General features: G+C 55.3%; 1 protein-coding gene across 1 annotated transcript in view; it reads left to right on the top strand.

The window, feature by feature from the left end:
- CAMTA1 (calmodulin binding transcription activator 1) overlaps positions 1 to 20,085 on the top strand; it is an 868,791-nt gene that overhangs the window by 594,714 nt on the left and 253,992 nt on the right. The window contains exon 6 of the mRNA XM_087446886.1: positions 12,462 to 12,533. Coding sequence (XP_087303012.1) covers positions 12,462 to 12,533 — 72 coding nt within the window. The remainder of the gene's footprint in view (positions 1 to 12,461; positions 12,534 to 20,085) is intronic.

Below are 20,085 nucleotides of genomic sequence, written 5' to 3'. Positions count from 1 at the left end.
CAGATGAGGAAATCGGGGCTCAGGGAGACTGAGGGACTTAGTGAAGCTTCATACTGCTACTAAATGCCACCAGGGCCGCAGAAGCCCCAGAAGTACTCAGGCCCTTGGAGGCACCGACGGCAGGGCCCAGCTCAGAGAGGACGTCCACAGATGTTGTCAGGACGTTTGTTTTTAGGGGAAGGAGCATGGCTGAGCAGGCCCTGAAATCAACCAGACTTGCCGCCCATCCTGGCATCTCTCTTTGGCGCAGCCGGCCGCTTGGCATAATTCTGTTTGTGTGTGTTTCTGACACCAGCTCCAGGATGGATCGCCTGATGTGGGGGGTGCTCCCTTCACAGGCGGGCTCTGCCCCCCTGCCCTCTCATTTTTGTAGGGATGTTTTTGTGGACTTGAGAAAAAAATCGGGAAAAGGCCAATTCCCTCTGTCCAGCCCATTAATTCTGCATGCTCAGGCCCGAATTAACCTTGGCAAGGCTTCGAGAGGAGAGAGTAATTCTAACCTTAAAAATCTGCTGATTAAAGCTGGTTTCAGGAATTCGATTCCACTTAATGTCCTGGCGGGGAGCCCAGCCTCGCATTGACACAGGGCCCTGGCATTCCCTCCACCTCCTTAAGAAACAAAACCCCTTCGCCTGTTTTAAGCAAGAGTTCCTTTCCTGGACTCCCTTGCTGCACGTGGCTGCGTGTGTTGAGGAGTGCCGTGGGTACCTGGATGGTGTCACGGGGCCTGGATGGGGCGGCGCTGGGAGCTGGGTTCCAGCAGGCTCTGAAGCGAAGCAATAATTACAGCCAGAAATGCCGGGCATTCCAGCCCCACGCCTGCTGAGCAGGGCAGGCGATAGAGAGCGGGCTGATTTCTGGACAGCACTTGCTCTCCACGCCGTCAGAAGGGCCTCTGTGGTCCCTGCTCCTTCTGGGAACAAGGGACCAAGGTACAGAGGATGAGTAAGGACAAGGGCCAGCTACCTGGAATGTACACTGAGAACTCTTAGCACCAAAGCACAAAGCCCCTGGCCTCCTACAGAGGCTCCATGTGCAAAGCCCTGTTAAGGTGTGCCGGCCTAAACAAGCCATTTGGCAAGGGCAACACCAGACCACGCGTTACTTGTGGGAGTCCGTTTTCCTCCTCCGAGTCCTCAGTACAGGCATGCCTGCTAAATTGTGGAGGGCTCAAGAGCTGTGAGTGGAGGGAGGGAAGGGAGGGGGGAGGGGATTTGGGGAGGGGGGAGGGAAGGAGGGCGGGAGGCCGTGATCAGTAGAAACCACTTTCAAGATCAGTTCCAGCCACTTGGCGGGGCTCCAGGAAAAGCAATACACTTTGATAAGAGAAAGGAAATTTCACTTTATTTATTTATTATTTATGCCCAGTACTTTTAGGAAGTATCTGAGATATAGACAGCCCAGACATACTGAAATAGGCTGAAAGAACAAGAACGTGAGGGTGGGAAGATAACTGATTCAGAACACATATATATATGTATGTATGGCAGGACAAGTGGTGCTGAGCTGAGCTGCCTGGCCCACCCAGCAAGAAGAGAGGTTGGACTGGATCCCCTCGTAGGGGCCCATGGGGGACCAGGTGCCAGGAGAGAATTCTGAAACACAGAAATGACCCAGGCAGCCTGGTTCCCCAAAGCAGTTTGGCGACTGCTGGGGAGGGGAGATGGAGAGGAGCCCACGTTGGCCTGGCTGAGGGTCCCAAGAGTGTGGGAAAGCGGGCAGGCGAGGGCACCCAGGTACCTGGCCTGGACCCCCAGCCGAGGCTCCTCCCCTCAGTCACGGAGCTGGAGCCGGAGTGACTGGAACAGCCACGGGGAGAGAGCACAGAGTTAAACCCGTTGCCCTCCCTCCTGCCCTGGTCTTCTCTGGCTTGAGATTCATGACTCAGATCAACTCCCTCTCTAAATCTAAATTTACCTTATTATCAATTTTTAGCTATTATTCCATTTTATGCCCACTAATTTATTAATCCTGGAACCCCCAAAAAACAATAAAGCTGAAGCTCTGGGGATTTTATTTATATCTTTAAACATGATTTTTATGCCTTTTTATCTAAAAATTCATTTAATTTTTATCGCCCTCCTCACTCATGTCGTGGTTTGTCTGCAGCCAGCTTTATTTAGATGTGCTTCTCCTGCACATGCTCAGCCTCTCCCTCGGGAGGGCGGCCCAGGTGAGTGGAGGCACGCGGGGGCACAGAGTGGGGGGGCCCCAGCTTGGGCCAGGACCCAGGTGGGTTTGATGCTGTGCAGTGGCCCTGGAGCAAGGCTGTCACCTCCCTGACTGTCACAAAGGCCAGCTGTGAGGGGGCTTCTCAGAGCTCACACGGTCCCCTCGACTCTTACCTCTGCTCCTCATTTCCTCTTCAGGCCCCTTTCCATCAACCGAAAGGGCCCCGTGCTATAAAGGCAGTCTAGAACTTTCTGTGGAGATGTGGGGGGCCTCCAGCATAAGAGCTGAGAGTTCTTCTCTCCATGATCCACCCGAAGCATTTCTCCCTACTCCTCACCCTGACGCAGGGGCCATGAGGCCTGGGGGTGGGGGGGGCAAAATACCTCCTCCTTCCTTCCCCCGGGCTAGAGCCCACCTGTCCTCCCCTAGCAGAGCCCCCACCTGGAGGGTCTCCTTGGCCCTCTCTGCCTGCCCAAGGCGCCACCCCTACCCCTGTGTGCCCCCTCCTCTGAGCTCCTGCTGATGGAAGTGCCAGGGGGCTCTCCTGTCTCCAGGGGTTGGGAACCCACAGGCCCTTTCCGTAGGGCCATGGGGCAGAGTGCTCATGTGTCCCGGGCCTGCCAGGCACTGCCCCGTTCTCCTGGCTCTTTCTCTTGCACGCTGCCCATCTGGGAGGGGTGGAGATTTGCCAGCCTCACCAAGTTTGCTGCCCCCCTATCTATTTCTCTCTGCCCCTCAATTCCTCCAGCTCTGAGGACCTGAGCTCCATAGCCCACTGGGCCACCTGGTCCCCAGTGTCTGGGGTGCATCAGACCTTCTGCCCTATGAGGTGGGGTGAATCCCTGGAGTTCAGATTCCAGCTTGGACACGTCCCTGTGACCTTGGGCAAGGTATAGACATCTCTGAGCCCCAGCTCCCACAGCTGCAGAGAGGGGTTCATACCACCCCTCTTTCAGGATGGCAGAGAGGCCCCTGACCCAGCCTCCCTTCCCTGTCCCCCTGGAGCACCAAGCCCAGGGTACACTAGATTACTTGGCTAAAAGACCAATTTGATGTCACGCAAGAGTAGGCCACCAGGATGCCAAGTCCAGGAATAGCCAATCTCCCAGGGAGGAGGATTTCCCCAAGGTGCTGGAGAATGAATTTTGGGGAGTCTGCCTACACCCATGCCTGAAGGAGCCTCCCAAGAAAGTGCAGTGCTCAGGGGCTGTTTCCAGGGAAGGGTCTGGTCCCACTGGGGCAGCCTGAGCCTGACCAGGGCTGGCGTCTGCCTCTGTGACCCACAGGCATCGGGTTGTGGGGCCCCGACCAGCCCCCTGTCGTCTGGCCACAGCACCCTGTGAGGCAGGGCCTCTGCTGCTCCGGGAGATGCCGTCACAGATCGTCTTAGGAGAGAAGCCAGGCTAGAGGCCAGGTCAATGATGATCTAATATTCCAGATCTCTCCTGTCACCCAACCCCGGAGGCTGAATCAGACTGCAATCCATTTAGCTCAAACTAATTTTAAAGCAATTCACTATTTAACAAGTTCTGAGGCCCAGTGCTGTTGCAGGCAGCATGTGAATTGAATCATTTGGTCTAATCTTAGATTAATACAAACCAAATCCTTCAGTGAGGACAGTCCTGGGAGCAGCCCAGAACTTCATCCTTTTGTCTTTGATGAAGGCAGGCTCTGCAGAAGGCCTGACCTCGACTATTGGCATGGGTGCCTGGGTGAGGCTGCCAGGGGGTGGCCTGCTAGGGGGGAAGCAGCCAGGGCCTTGGGTCAGACAAGGGTGGGTTCGAGTCCTCCTCTGCCTCTTTCTAACAGAGTAAGCTAGGATGGACGGCTAGCCTCTTGGCTTTGGCCTCCCCTGGGATGCCTCTGTGCAGGACAGATGTAGAGCTAGAGATGAGAGGCAAGAGAAGCTCCACCTCATCCTCCCTTTTCCCCCACGCGAGATCTTCCCAATGCCTCCTGGGGTCTGTTTTGGCTTACAGAGTGCCTGGAGAACAGCAGGGCTGCTTGGACCTACTACTGGACCTTGCAGAAGCTGCCGCTGGTTTGGGGAGATCTGGAAGGTGCTGGAGGGTTTCCACTTCCACCTGCTCTTTGAAGAGCACCTGCTTCTCCTGGATGTCAAAGCTTTGACGGCAAAAAACCGTGTTTAACCCCAGGAGCCCTGCAGCTCTGCCCACTCAGGTGCCTTCCTGCCCCACTGAGAGTCCCAGGGCCAGGTTCACGGCCCAGGTAGGTGAGAGTCCCTCCCTGGTGTTATCATCTCAAATCTGGAAGAGAGAGACTTTCTTGCCCCTTGGGTCACACTGGAATGAGGAACTCTTGCTACCTGCTACCTAAAGACAGCCCAACTGTAATGGGAGAGAAGAAAGCACAAGCAAAACATACAGCCATGAGAGACGGAGACAGGGAGGGGAGAGAGGGAGGGAGAGGAGGAAGGGGAGAGCTGATGGGGTCAGATACGACATTCTACTCCTGGACCTGCACTTGTTCCTTGAATTGTCAGAGCTTCCCATAGTTCTTCTAGGACATCTGCTTCAACGTGCAGAGTCTGGACCAGTGCAGAAGGGCAGAACCATAAAAATCACAGGGGCTTTGCTTCAAATGCAAGGCCATCTGCCAACCACTCATCATGGGTCCCATGAGGTTTCAGCAGAACAATCTGTGGATTCTCAGAATCACCCACCCAACTTGGTCCCGCACGGAGAATTCGGATGGGAAAGCTGGGAAGGGGCTGACATCCTGGACCATGCTCATCCCTCTGCTGAAGATACTTTTCTTGTCCACCTGGTCTGCTCTTTTCCACCTTTTGTCCACCTGGCCAACTCCTACTCACCTTTTTGGACTCATCACAAATGTCACTTCCTCTTAGGTGACTTTGCTGACCTCCAGCTTCCCTCCTCGGGCTCCATCCCACCCCCTCTGGGGCACTTCACACTTAATATCAGGGCTGTTTTGATCTGGTTTTGTTGGTTTGCTTGTCTCCATCTCCCACTGGGGCCACTAGGGGGTCGTGGAGGACAGGGGCTCAGGACGAGCACAGAGCAGACAACAGCAAAAACTTGTTTACGTGGAAATCCAGCTCAACACCCTCTTCTTGCATCTAGCCAAGGCCCAGCCCAGCCCAGCCCAGGATGCTCTTCTTTGGAGGGTGTGGCTGTCACTCCACATGCCCAGGCACAGCCTCTCACCTGCCCCTGCCTGGATTATTCTGAATAAATGGCCCCTGCCCCTTCATCGCTTCAGAGCAGGATTAAATCGTCATCTGGGTGCATTTTCCTTGCCCTTCTATTATCTCTTTATCTTCCATCACTTTATACCATGACACATTTTTACAACTATTCATCTTTGTCGCATGTGCATCAGATTCAAGTGTGTGAGATAAACCAGGCACCAAAAAATCTATTTTCACTCTGATTGCCTCTTTGTGCAGACCGTCACCTCCCAGTGGGAGAAAGCTGAGGCTAGTGCAGGCCCTGTGGCCAGGCCACTGGGGGAGCATGGGGACCATGGCCACAAGCCTAACCCAGCTCTCAGGATTATCAAAGGGGATTTGCTGTAAACACCCTGGTCTGAGGACACAGCAAGTGTTTCCCCTGCATTAGAGGAGGCTTCAGTGGGGAGACAAGGGAGTGGGGGAGCCAGCTTTTCTGTTACGGGCACGGGGGCTCTAGGAGACACTCGCTGACTGAGTCAAGCTGGCCCAGGTAGAATGACAGGTACCGACCTTCCAACGTTACAACTCCTCAAAGTGAAACCGCCCCTAAGAGTCCCAACCTCCACACGTCGCCTTCCCCCAGACCCTGGCTTTCCTGAATCTCAGTACCTGGGGTCTCTGGCTCTGAGAGCCTCAGCCAAACGTCTCTGAATTAGATCCCCACTTGGGTTCTTTAGAATCACAGTGTCCAGTGAACTCTCCGTGGTGACGGAATGTTCCGCGCCGTCTAACACGGTAGCCACTAACTACAAGTGGCTGTTGAGCAGTTGAAATGAGGCTAGCGCAACTGAGAAACTTGAGTTTCAATTTTATTTCATTCTACTTAATTTGAATTTAAATGTGAACAGCCACACGTGGCTCGTGGCTGCCGTGTTGGATATGGCAGCTCTAGAGAGGCCTGTCGAGGATGCCAGGGATGTATGTTCCAGTCCTATCCCACGGGGTAGGGCGCTGGGCTCACGCTTTCCCAGAGAGGGAAGTCAACAGCAAGCCTTGGCTTTGGGGGTTCCCTCCCTCCTGTGGGAGGTGGCCCCAGAAAACAGCATGAAAAGGTCTTCCCCAGAGAAGAAATTTCATAGGCGGTCAACGCCACAGGGCTGACCTGCTCCTCCCAGAGAAAGTGCCAAAGCACCTACACGTCCCCAGTACTGCTCCAGCTGCTTTCAGCTTCCTCTACCTTAAATCATTGAATTCTGCCTACTTAATGAAATGAAGGCGCTTAACAGTGGAGGAAGCCGTGTTTCACTGAGTACCCACACGTGCCAGGAAGCACTTGGTCCAAGCGCCGGGACTGAGTGCCCTCTAACCTCACACAAGGCGTTTAGGATGATGATGCACATCATACCCAGGCTGGAGAACAAGCATCCACAGCAAGCCCAATTTGAAAGACATCCAAGTCCTCTGAAAGCTGCCCCTGTGGTTTGTTCCATACTCTCATGCGTGTTTGTTGAGTGTGCAGTCTATTATCTCCGTATGCCTGGTCTTTGCTGCTCCTTCCTTGCCCTGCGTAGATACTGGCATCATGTGGAAATCAAGCAAAGACTATTGAGGACCTGCTACATGGAAGTCACTGGGGGGGAATTTACAAAGGACTATACAATTGACATTCTCCCCAGTCTGTTGGGTCAGGGGTCGGCAAACTATGGCCAATGGGCCAGATCCAGCCCACCACCTAGTTCTGTACAGCCCATGGGCTAAGAATGGTTTTTACATTTTTTAACGGTTAAGGGAAAAAATCAAAAGAAGAATATTTATGATGTGTGAAAATAATGCAAATTCAAATTACAATGTCCGTGAATAAAATTTTTTTGAGAACGCCACACCCACTCATTACCTTTCGTCTAAGGCTGCTTGCCCTACAAAGGCAGAGCTGAACAGTTACAACAGAGACCATCTGACTCACAAGGCTGAAAATATTTACTCTCTGGCCCTTTACAGAAAGTCTGCCACCCCCTGGGATGGGTGAGGCAAGACGTCGGACGTGAAAAGTTAAGTGACAGTGATGTGTATATAAAACCCTAGGCAGAATCCACATCCCTGTGGCTGCCCCCTGACCCCTGAGGGGTCATTTTGAGGGACTCCTTCCACTGGCCAGGTTAGGAGAGGCTTCCTGGAGGAGAGAGGACCTGAGATGGACTCAGGCTGGGTGGGGTTTGCATAGGAGTGGGACAGTAGGAGGAAAAGTGTGGAAGTGGGAAGCACCAGTCTGCCTGGGGACAGTGAGTCAACCGTTTTCTGGAGCGGAAGCCGAGTGGAGGGGATGAGAGGAGGCAGGAGGGCTGAGCTCGTGCCTGAGAGAGAGTGAGAGAATCAGCCATTGAGAGCCAGACAGAAAGGGGAAGCACCAGGTAGTGTCCCAATATCCCAACCAGTAAAACTTCGTTCACTACCCCAGGGTTCTTTATTCTTTGGCCACTGAAGCCACCAGGTGTGGAGCCCTGATGAACCATCTGGCCCCTGGGACCCCTTCACAGCTGAGTCTGTTGGGGAGAAATCCATTTGAGATTTGTGGCCAATGCTCCCTTCAGAAACGTTGCTTTCATTGTGGGAAGCGTTTATTTTTAACTGAAGGGAGTTCTTGTTTACTGTTGGTTTCTCCTGTAATTTTATCTTTCCTTTTTATTTAAGAAGGAAAAAAAAAAAGCCCCATGGTGTCATAAAAGCAATTTTGAGTATTTAAGAAAAAATTCTTCCTTTCTCAGCTGTCACGTTAACAGGAAGCTGTCAGGCCTTAATTCCCCAAATATAACTCCTTTGCAAGTTGCTTTCATCTGCAGGGCGAAGTTCTCCTGAGTTTCCTATGAATAGCTGGCTGGTGTGTCTTTTTCTTTCTCTGTGTACACACGTAAACAAGGGACTCTGCATGCTTTCCCCGCACACCCTCGCACACGTGTGCTCACGCACCTCACGCCACACAGGCACACACAAGCTATATCTGCCAGCCCGGGGTGCTACTCTCCCTCCAACTGCACCGTGGCTCCCCAATGAAAAGCTCAACCCAGGGAGCACGCAGGGGAGCCCCAAGCCTGGTCAAAAGGCACCAGGAGTTTGTACAACACAGATCGCTGCAGACTTGATTGCCTTTTTGATTAGAGGGTAAAGAGAATGGATTTGATACGCTGCCTCGTGGAATTGTGTGCAATTAATCCCCCATCAGCTTAGTGATGACGCTGTCAGACTGGCTGGAAACCGGCAGAAAGGCTGCAAAGTGAGGATGAGGGTGACGAGGAACTCGCCAGAGAGCCTGAGATCAGGGCCACAGGGGCAGTTTGGGGTTGTGCCATGAATGAAGGAGGAGCAGGCCGCAGGCAAGGGCACGCCGTGAGGCAGGCCCGTCACATGCTGAGTGCTGGCACGTTCTCACCTCGCCTATTCTGACCCCTGAAAGGCTGGGCTCTGCACTGCAACCAGCCTGAGTGGACACTGACTCCCAGCCTCTCTGCTGGCGTACAGCTCCATCCCTGTGCCGGTGACGCTCAGATAGCTGCTTCCTGCCCGGACTGAGCCCCAGATCTCTGCAACTTACTGCGCTCTGTGCCTCCACTTGGATGTCTTATGAGCTCCTCAAAGTCACCACGTAGAAATCTGAAATCAGCCTCTTCCCCACCAGCCTGCGGCACCCCCAGGGTTTCCTGTCCCGGTGAAAGGGACCACTGTGTAGCCACCGTCTGCGCAGCCAGAGAGCTGGGCATTACCCTTACACCTGCAAACATGGCTGTTTCTCTGCGCCCTCTGCTCCTGTCATCATTCAATCCTGGCGAGCCTCCTGGACTCATGGGACTGGCCCCAGGCCCCCAGCCTTTCTCAGCTCTGTTCCTTGGCCACACTGCTGCCACAGTGAGCTCCCGAAATGCAGTCTGATCATGATGTTCCTTTGCTCCCCGCCACCCCCGGGGTAAAGCCAAACTCCTTGCTGGGGCCCCCATGGCCTTTTGTGATCTGATCCACTCTGTCTCCTCCACCTCACCCCTCACCACGCCTCTGTGCGCTTTACACTCCCGTCCATCCCGGTGTCCTTATGGTTCCTCAAGTCAGCCCACTCTGTCTCACCTCCCCCTCCCACCTGGTCCAGTGATGATGGCTGACATGACAGCGCAGGCATCAGCCCTCCAGCCCTCGACCCTCACAGCCACCCGGGAGACAGAAGGAGGACGGTGCGCATTTTACAGCCCGGAGGGACAAGGACCTCCCAGCTGGTGAGCGGCCACTCTCCCACCCTGCAGGATCTGTTTCTGCAGAAGCCCCTCCTTGCTGACTCCAGCTCTCCAAGAGCGGATTACCGGATTACCGGAAGCCCCTTTCCCCACAAGGACTGTAAATCAGCTACTCAACACCAATCAGTTTTCCTTGAAACTGAAGCTTAACCCTTTAAGCACTACATGGAGAGCCATTTTTCAGGATGCCTTTCTAGTATGTGTTATGGAGTCCTGAGCCTTCAGAGTAGCACAGCAAAAATTACACGTTTACTGTCTCTGGTCCTCTCCCATATGAGGCTGCAGAGACCGGTGTCCTGGGGGTGCCGTGGCGGGAAGACTCTCGGCCATCTTCATTCCGAAGGTCTGAGGAGGCTCCCTGCCCTCAAGGAGCTCCTGGTCCAGGGAATACAGCCCGGCCAAGTGAGTCCTGGGGGTGACCCTGTGTGCTGCACGAGGCTGCAGGGGAGGGCCGCAATGCCCTTGGGGTTCTTGAATCCCAGGGACTCTCTGGGGAGCCCTCCCTTTCTCCCTGATGTCATTGACATGGCTGGCTCTCGTCGGGGGTCTGCCTCCAGATGTGCTTGCCTCTCTCCCACCTCTCCTAAGATCCTGCTTCTCACCTTCGGAGACTCGAGACATGGGATCACCAGGGCAGTTAGAGTAACAGCTAAAAATAGAGTAACGAGGTTCTGAGCGAGGCCCCAAGGGCTCCTCTGATTAAAATGCATGAGCCTTGATGTAGAAACGGCCGTTTTTCTTTTAAACATCACTCTGCTTATTGGATGGTTCTGGGTGGTTCTGGGCAGGCAAGGTTGCCAGAGAGAGGTGCTGGATGGCTCAGGGGAGCAGGCCATGCTCTCTTCCTCTTGTGCATTCTCACAGAATGGATGCACCGCAGGTGTTCGGTAAATTCTCCCGGATTCCTTAGTATGTGGTTCAAGAATGCTGCAGCCCAGCCCAGATGGATAGGCAGTGAATCGAGGGGGAAATGCTGTTGCAAATCAACCATGTTCTTTTCAAGTTCAAGAAAAAGCAGTGGAAAGAGAAAGAGACAGGTGAAGAGGGGAAGTCTTTGCAAACTCTCAAGGGGAATGAACAGTGGGAAGGAGCCGACGTGAAGCCTTTAATTCAAAGGGACGGGAGAGATTTCTCTCAGCAGTTTATATCTCCCTCCATGGGGCTCTTTGCATGAGTAAAAGTAATGCGACTGCCCACGAGAACAGGCAAATTCCAAAGGATTGTAGGTGGGTTGCTCATTCATTTCAACCAAACACTTACAGAAAATGTCCAAATGTGAATCTCCTTTGGCAGGAAGGAGTGAGTTATCAAAAATAAAAATAAAAAACACATATTGTACTAAAAACCAGAAAAGTCAGGGAAGAATATTGCCTTCTCAATAATAAATACATTTCGTGGGCAAGAATTGCAAGGGAATCGTTTAAATTAATTTCCGCTTTGTTTGTTTGGTTTGTACAGGGCTTAAGTCCCAGCTGACAGCAATCTGTAAAAGTTCTCTAACATATTGGAAATCTGATTTTCTTGCAGCCAGAATCCCATAGTCCAAAATAATTTCTCTTTCAATTCTGCTAATCAGAGAGGCAGGGCCCAAATGGGCTCCTAGTCGAACCAAATTGCACTTGGTCTTTTTGGGGGTGTAAAAAGTATCTGAGGAAAGCTTTAAATGCAGAGCTGCTGGCCGTTTCTCTCTGCAGAGCTGGGGCAGGGGTCGGGGGACCACAGTGAAATTAAAATGAGGAATGAGGGGTGAGCAGAAGACCTTGCCCGTCCTTCATCCTGAGAGGCTCTGCTGGTGCTGCCTTCTTTTTCTGCCTCACCCCTTCTGGATCTTGTGCTTTGGGAAGCCAGGGAGACTCTGCGGGAGATGGAAGGACAGCATTCCAATCTGGAATTGGAAGCTACAGAAGAAAAGGCAAAATCCCCTCGCACTCAGACTCTCGGAGTTCGTTTCAAGAGGCATCTGATAGGCTGCTCTTCTCATTAGCCCCCTTTCTCCACCTCTGCCGGCGAGCCAGCCCCACAGCACCCAGTGCTTGTGCTCAGGCAGCACCCCAGATGCACCACGTGCCAGCCTCGACTTGTCCCACCCTCTGGTCAGCTCCAGCCACCAGGGTCCACGTGTCCCTCCTCACGGTCCACCCACACACCGTTCCTGACCTTGAATTCTCACCCACCTTATTCCTTAAATCCACTCATACCCACCTTATTCTGCCACCCGGCCCTGGCTGTTTTCCAAAATCCAATCTATCCGCAAAAGGTGCAGGTTTATTCTTAGAACAAACAAATATATGAATAAGCAAACTGTAAATAAACACCAGAAAGTGGGGATGCACCCAAGGGGCTCTGGAGGTCGGTCCTAGGAGGTGCTGCCCCTCCCGGCCCCACTAGCCTTGGAGCTCCTAACAGCCAGGGCCATCTTGCCCGGCAGGATGTTCCTTGGCCAGGAAAGGTCTGGAGTGTGAGTATGACTCAATTCCGTAACCTTCAGTCCCCCACCCCCGCATTTCAAGGGGTCTTAACCTAGGCTCTGTGAATGAACTCCAGGGAAACCCCAGGCCCCTAACATTATGGGCACAATGTACACGTATGTGCGTTCCCCTGGTCCCTGGCTTTCCTGGGCTCTCAGGGGCCCCCGGGACCCCCACAAGGGGTGCACCCCAGCTGTCCATCGTGTTTGCCTGCTGGTGTTTCCCTCACTGTGCTTCTTAGATACCGTCCCAGACCTTAGTTGTGGTCCGGGAGCCAGTCTCCCCGGGGCGGTGGCAGGGTCTGTGGCCCTCTCTTGCTCCTTCTCTGTTGCGCCGTCTTCCCCCCTCCCTTCCCTCTTTCCAACTGAATTCTCGTTTTTCCTCTCTCCCTAGTGCTTGTACGGCTGCTATGTCCATTCCTCCATCATCCCCACCTTCCACCGGAGGTGCTACTGGCTCCTTCAGGTAGGTGGCTGGGACCGGATTCTTCTTCTGTCTCCGGTGCTGGGGAAGCGTCTGTGGAGGGAGCTGAGTGGGGTGGGCTCCTGCGTGCGGCGGCTTTGGGCTGAGGTGCCCTGGTGAGCTTTCCTAGGGACATCGGCGTGTGGCGCTGAGGCTAGCTGTGCGGCTGGCCTGGTGCGATGTCAGGTGCCAGGAAGGGGAGAAAACCTGGTGGGGGGCAGTCCTTGCCGGCCCCATGAGACTAAAGCCCTGCCAGGTGCTTCCAGGGTGCCTCAGTTTCCTCTTGACGAGGACAGAAAGAAGGCTGAGCATCCTGCCCCTGACTGTGAGATACCTGCTGGCTGAAAGCCGCACATTCATTCTCTCTTGTGGGTCATTTAGTTGTTGGCACATGTGGAAAGTCTGCTTCTGGAGGCGTGCCAGTTGCAGTTGGTTTGATTGGAACAGTTGTTGGGAGAGGATTAGCCCCTGGCTCAGTGGGAAGAAGCTCGGTAATCAATTTGTGATGTCTGCCTTGGAGGGGGATGGAGAAAGGGGTGCAGGATCCACCCAGTGGCCATTGCTCCAAGGGTGACCTGGCTCCCAGATCTCTGTCCATGGTGTTTGTGCACAGCCTCACTGAGTCAGGCCTGGGTCAGCGCTGAGGCCCCCCAGCCTCTTGCCAATTGGTGGTCATTGCTGGTCATCTTGCCTAGCAGAAGGTGTTGCTGTGTGAGTGGGAAGGTCTGAGGGACGCATCTAGTCAGGCTGGACCTGGATCCTTTTCAAAGCTTGTCCTCTGATTTGCAGTTGCTCTCTGTAGATCCCATCCCTGGTGGGCCCAGCACTATCACCCTAATTTCTTCCTGCTACCTCTGCCCAGCATTGCTGCCTTTGCTTTTCCCACCATGGACCCCACTTTCTGCATCCACTGTTGTTTAAGTTAGCCTGGGCCTCAGTGGTTTGGGGATCTCTCTGATCTGGAGGTGTGGTTGGGAGGGGCCCAGCAGATGGGAAAGCAAGACCCTCGACGACCATGGCATTGTTCAGAGAAAAGAGAGCTGCATATGCCATGGAGTGCAGAGAGGCCACTGTTCCCAGGGAAGGTGGCCTGGAAGGTGACCAGGGGCCAGGAGCCATCTTGGTGTGGATGCCAAAGCTCTGCCTAGACAAGGCCCTCTGTCCATCAGCTCTGCCCAGCCCCCACCTCCAAGCCTTTCTGTTCTCCCTCAGTTCCCAGAAATAATTGTCTATGGTTCAGCAAGTTCATTAGCGAATGACGCCTGAGACGGTCCAAGGATGTGCTGATTTGCAAAGACACTGCTTCCCCAACACCTTGCCCTGTTGTCAGTTTCCCGGGGTCCGTCTCCCGTGGAGGTTTGCGTGGTCACACCTGGTTTCCTAATTGCCCCGCCATGCGTCCTTGTGAAAGGGACCTTCAGCATGGTCCTGGGATGATCCTTTCCCTGTCTTGTTAATAAGAATGGACCCAAGGCATTTCACCATGTGGCAAAGGGTTTTCTCTTCTACCTGGCTGCAGGAGTGGAGTGTGGGGCTCCACCCTGAGAGCAGAGGTCTAGTGGCGTTAGAGCATGTCCCGTGTGCCCCGGGGTCACACTCTGGCTGCACACCCTGAGCAGCCTGCAGCCCTTGAAAACTCCTTCCTGGGCCTCCCAAACACTGGGTCCCATTTTGGCTTTTTTCCTTTTTGGTTTCCATGCCCCATCAGAACACCTCTTCAGCATGCTCTCTCTACCTGGCCCAACCGCTGCCCTCCTCTTGGAGCAGCACCCCAGAAGCCGGCATCTTGCCAGCTAGCCTCTCAGGCAGCCCCAGCTGTCTGCTCTTCAAGGATGCTGCCTCGCCTCCAGGCCTGCTCTCCCGCACCCATACCTCCGCCTGCCTCGTCTCATTCCATCACACTCTTGTGGCTTTTTAATTCCACTAAATTTACTTTCTTGGAATCAGACACCATCAGGCAGTGACGGGGTCTGGGCTCATCACTCCTCAAACCGGATCCCACTCACTCAGACCCCTTGAGCCAGGTCCCTCTTAGATTCGGCTGCTCCTGCTTGTCTCTGGGGCCAGGCGAGCAGTAGGAGGGGTCGTGCACCTCTGTGCAGCTCTCTCTCCCTGGTGCTTCCATCCCCCCACTGTATGTTGGAGACACCCCTGGGGGGATTCCTGTGCGTCTGGGTTTGTCACCTTCCAGCTGTCGGGGGAGCTGGAGTCTCTCCAAAGGCCAGTTATCACAGGCTCCGGTTTCTTCCGGCTGATCTGGGCCTCCTCATCTTCTCTCCCATCCCCTCTCCTCTTGTTTCTGTGACAAGAAGGGAATGCACATGGTGTGAGGCTCCTGCTCCCCGGTCAGTGCAGGGCAGCAGGAGGCCAGAGCAATCAGCGCAGTGCACGTCCCCGCAGAGCCGGGGAGCAAGTGTGGCAGCCGGTGCCGCTCAGGGCAGTTTGTCCTGGTGCTAATTACAACACCAGGATAATGACGGCGGCCAGGTTTAGTGTCTCTGATGTTAAATAGGAAAGAAACCGCGAGACACTGGCCCAGACGTGTATTGGCCAAGTTTGTCTCTGACACCAATTACCAGGAGAAAGGACTGGTGGGAGTGAAGGTGTCGGGGCAGTGACTGCGGTGACAGCTGAGAAAGGAGGCAGCTCAGGGTGCCAACTCTGCTCCGAAGAGGGGAGCTGGCTAGGACAGGGGGAGCCTTCCTGAAAGGAAGGGGGCTTGCAAGAAGAGGGAGGGAGGGAGGGAGGGCTTCTGGATAAAGGAGAGTTTCTTCAAAGAGCAGCCCCACTGCTCCACCACTGCAGTCCAGGCTCAGCAGCCATTCCTGCCAGTGGACTTAGTCCAAGCTGACTCTTGCCTCTGAGCTTCACAGACTGACACCGCTTATCCCAAGGCCACTTAACACAGCAGGGACCTTGACCCACACAGGCCTAGTTTTCCTCTCCAGACTGTAAGCTCCCCGAAGGAGGGACCTGCATCCCTCTGTCTCCCCCATGGGCCCAGCACAGAGCGTCAGCCAGACAGGGAGGGGCCAGCACTTCCAGAGGCCACAGTTCTGCTGCAGCCGGCCTGCTGTCCCAGGACAGGGAATGAGGGAGCAAGTCAGACCTGGGGCACAGAGGTTGGCCACCCCTACTGACCAGAGAGTCAGGGACAAGGAGGACAGGAGCTGACTCGGCACTTAGAGTTTCCGAGTGATCTGGCTTTCAGGAGAGGGTGCTCCCTCTCTCTCTCCCTGTTGCTAATAAATATTTACTAGGATGTGAGCAGGGAGACAAGGGAGGAACCAGAGCCTTCCCCTGGAGTGCTGTGAACTGAAGCCCAGTTAGCCCATGGTACATAAGGTCATTGCCATGACCAGTGGCAGCACATGAGGTCACCTGCCCAGCACAGCATCTCAAGGCCCCAGGCTGCTCTGGGCCCAGGTGACCTGAGCTCAGGCCACTTCTACAGCCGGGACAGGCCTTTGGGGGATTTGCCTTGGAGCCTTGTTGAGCTCCAGCTGCTGGCCGGCACACACATCTCCCTGTCACATCATCAGCACACTGGGGGTCCATGTGTCACAGCCAGCAGGGCCGTTGGGTTCCATGGAACTCAGCTGCTGCATTTCCTAGATAGATGCTGAGGCCCAGAGAGGGCAGGCCCAGACCAAGGGTCACCTAGCTGGTCAGCAATAGAGCCGGGCCGGGATCAGGCCTTCCGACTTCTTGTCTCTGCCTGCTGCAGCCTGAACACAGTTATCGCTGCAGCCGCCTGGGCCCTGAGCCTTGCTGGGGGCGGAGGAAGCGCAGCCCCTCCTGCCGGCTGGGCTGCTCCAAGGCTGAGCCAGACAGCCTGGTCCTCCATCCCTGCCACCCACGGCCTCTCCTGTTTGGGATTTTCTAGCGCTTCAGCTCAGGGCCTCACTGCCACCTCCTGGGTCCCCTTCTCGAGCACCTACATTCCATCCTTCTGAGCACTTCTCCCCTGCCCACCCCCCAGAGAACAGGCCCCCACTTCAGGCCAGACTTCCCAGCAGATTCTGTATGGCTCATTTGGAAACTATTTCTGCTTCTAATGAGTGTTTTTCTTTCTGCCCTTGTCCTCTAAAATGCTTAATGAATGTTTTCTGTGCTTGAGTGAAGCAGGGGGTGTGTCCCTGTGTGTCTGCCACCGCCGTTTGGGGTCTGTTTGCCTACTGAGACCAGCTTGCTGGGGCGGAGGCAGTGGGGGACTCCTTCCTGGCCCACCCTGGCAGCACACACCAAGCCCTGCGGGCCCGTGAGCACTGCTGTGCGAACACAGGGACCCTGAGGCTTTGGGGGGACACTGGAGCTGGGGGCTCCTGAATCCCTGGAGAATGGTGGATGTTTGGGTTCTCAGGAGGAGCTGGGTTCTAGGTCTGCCTTGATGACCCTGAGACAACCCCCACATAGCCACCATGGGCACCGACTCCCGGCCGGAGTGCACTGGACCCACTGGCCAGTGTGCTGGCCCTGTTTCACCCGGGAGAAGACAAGGCTCCTAGGAGTCCCCCAGTCACCTAGTCAGCAGAGGGCGCCTCCCCAGGGCACCATCGTCATCTCACCTCTTCTTATAGGGAGGGGGTAGAGACAGCCAGCTTTGAGCACTTGGTCCCAGGTCGCGCAGCCAGAGCGGGGGCAGCTGCTGCCCTTTGCCCCCACGCTCTCTGTTCCCCGCCTGACCTTGAGCTCTGCCCCCAGAAGTGGTGGGTGCGAGGGTGCCGTCTCCACCAAGCACCCTTCTGCTGTGGTGCTGTGGAGCCAGCCCAGAGGAGTGCAGGGGCGGTGGGAGGGGCACCAGCTCACCAAGGGGCTCACTCCAGGCTGCCCTGTCCCCAAAACGCCCCCCACCCAGGAGTGGAGGGAGGCCTCAGCCGCAGGACTCACTGCCTTCTCAGGAAGGATTGTGACCCTTGTTCTTGCTCAGCAGAGCTCCAGGCTCTCTCACAAATGCCCGCAAGGACCACATCTGCCACCTGCCTTGTACTGCCAGTGGGGGGCGAGGGGCGAGCTGAAGCCCTGAGTGCCTCTGTTGGGCTGCAGGCCCACAGCTGGCATTGCGTCCTCCGCGTGGCCAGCTTCCTGCCCGTCCTTGTGCTGGGAGCAGGCTTTCCCGAGGCAGAAATGGCAGGATGGCCAGGGCACCCCAGAGGAGGGCTCCTGGGAGGAGGGCGTTTCTCATGCCAGATGGAGGGGGCTAAAAGGACAGCCCCTGAGGAGAGGTGGTGACCGGCGGCCTCCCCAGGCTGACCCACGGCTCTGGAGCTTCTCAGACAGGGCCCCAGAGAAGCCACCTCTGCTTACGTGCTGGGGACACGGCAGTGAACAGCTCAGTTTCAGCTTCTGCACCACATGCAGGCCTCAACCCCCGCAGGTCCCGAGGGAGCCCTGCCTTCCCTCTGGGGCCTTTCTTCCTGCCCTGCTCGCGCTAGCGGCCGCTGGGGCCTCCTCACCTCTGAACCAGTCCTTCAGGTCCTAGGCATCCCCAGTCGGCAGGGGAGGGAGCAGGCTGTGAGCCGACCGGCCTCCTCACCCAGCACTCGGACTGCGGCACCCCCAGGGGGCCTGGGATGTGTCCCAACACCACTGCTGATGGGGCCTCGGTACGTATTTCTCTCCATCGATGCCAGACTTGTCTGTGGAATGTGGTGGTCTCCCTGAGCTGACTGCCTCTGGACCCCCAAGAAGGGTCTTCAGACTCATCACTTCCTGAAGCAGCAAACTGGGGTGCGGCTGGGTCAGGTGGAGGCATTCTGTGGGGGTCCTGGAACACCAGCCCGTTTCTGCACATTGCCCAGAAGGCTGCCTGTGGGCTCCCCTGGAGCACTGAGTGGGCAATGAGCACTCCCTGGCCCTGTGTTTGGGACAGTGTTTATTTTAATCCCTTAAAATCATGGGGTTGGGGTCACCCGGGGAGCACCTATTAGCTGTCTGACTCTGGGCAGTTTATCCAATTTTTCTGAGTCTCAGTGTCCTCATCAGTAAAATGGGGATAACAATAGCATCTACTGCATAGGGCTGCTGTGAGAATTAACGTAAATGAAACGTAGTGCATGTGACAATGTAGCCCAGCTCCTGGCCCATGGCAGCCACTTGGCAGATGATAGCTCAATGCCATCAGTGCCAGGTGGACCTGTAGGCTGGTGTCCTGGCATCCTGACATCTCAGAGAAAGCTGTCGTGATCCCCCCACGTCTCGTCTCCCCATCATCTCTCACAGTGAGGTTCAGAGGGGCTGGAGCCAGCGCCCCCCACAGCATGAGCTGGTCAAGACAAGCTGGCCAGGGCGTCTCTCCTCCTGTCATGCCGCCCTCCCCTGCAGCCGGACACAGAGGGAGACATGTTTGTGGAGCAGTGGTGGCACTGTCATTGCTATAAACGTTCCTTGGCTCCCCAAGACTTGAAATCTGTCTGGGGAGTGATCAGCTCTTTTGCAAACCAAGTGCCTCCCCCACCATCCACCTCACTCTGTCTGGAAGCGCAGGAAGGGCTATCCTGCGGGTGAGCTGGGTCATGGGAGGGACAGGGAGCCCCAGTGGGATGACCAGAAGAGCACATCCACACTTCCCCTTGGTCCTCAGGCTCATCCTAATGGTGGGCACCTCTCCACTCAGAGTGAGCTGGACTCCACCAGCAGGCCATCCCTGAGATGCAGGAGACAGTCCAGCAGAAGAGAGTCCTCCCTTCCTTCCTTCCTCCCTCCCTCCCACCCTCCCTCCCTTCCCTTCTCTCTCTTTCTTTCATCTTTTCTTTTTAAATGGAAGGTATTATAGCTTCATAAAAAGTACTCAAGGCTTCTTGCTCAGTAACCGTTTTTATGTCTCACCGGGGTGAACTAGAAGTGGCTGAGAAAGAAAGCATCAAGGAGAACACTCTGTATGTGGGCCCTTGAATGTGCTGTGTGTTACCGAGACCGTGACATTCCACAGGGCTCGCCACAAAATGAGGCTTCAATAGGGCTTAGGAGGCATTGCCGTCAGGCTGACTCTGTCTCAAAGGGGGCGTTTTGACCCACGTGGTTCAAGGAAGGGAAGCGAGTTGGTGCCTGGTTGGGGTGGGGGGTCCCTGGCCTTGGCCTTGTTGGAGGCGAGGGGAAGGTAGCCCAGGCAGTCAGACCCTCTTTGCACCATCCCACAGACACCACGCTGTGAAAGCCGGGAGCTCAGCCCAGCCCTGGTGTTGTACTCTCAGCCACAAAGAGTAGAGGGTATGGCAGATGCCACATGGGGCTGGGCTGGGACAGAGGGTCTTCCGACAGCGTGCATAGCTCAAGGAGACCACAGCCCTGGTACTGGGGGGACTCCAAGTTCAGCATCTTTTGTTCTCACAGCTGCCCTGGAAGGGAGACCGGGCTGGGCGAAGTCACCTTAATTTTCACAGAAGAAGAAACTGAGGGTCTGAGAGAATAAGGGACCTGCCTTAGGTCAGGCAGGGCTGAGTCCAGGCCCTTTAAAGAGACACAATCCCCATCCTTTAAACAGACACAGTCCCTATCCTCAAGAGCTCACAGGCCACAATGTCCAGGCCCGAGGGTCACGGTGCAGCGGCGAGTG

This window comes from Ceratotherium simum, chromosome 22 (genome assembly GCF_057802395.1).
Source record: "Ceratotherium simum simum isolate JZ-2026a chromosome 22, ASM5780239v1, whole genome shotgun sequence".
NCBI classification, from domain to species: Eukaryota; Metazoa; Chordata; class Mammalia; order Perissodactyla; family Rhinocerotidae; genus Ceratotherium; species Ceratotherium simum.
This window is presented reverse-complemented; position numbering and strand designations above follow the sequence as displayed.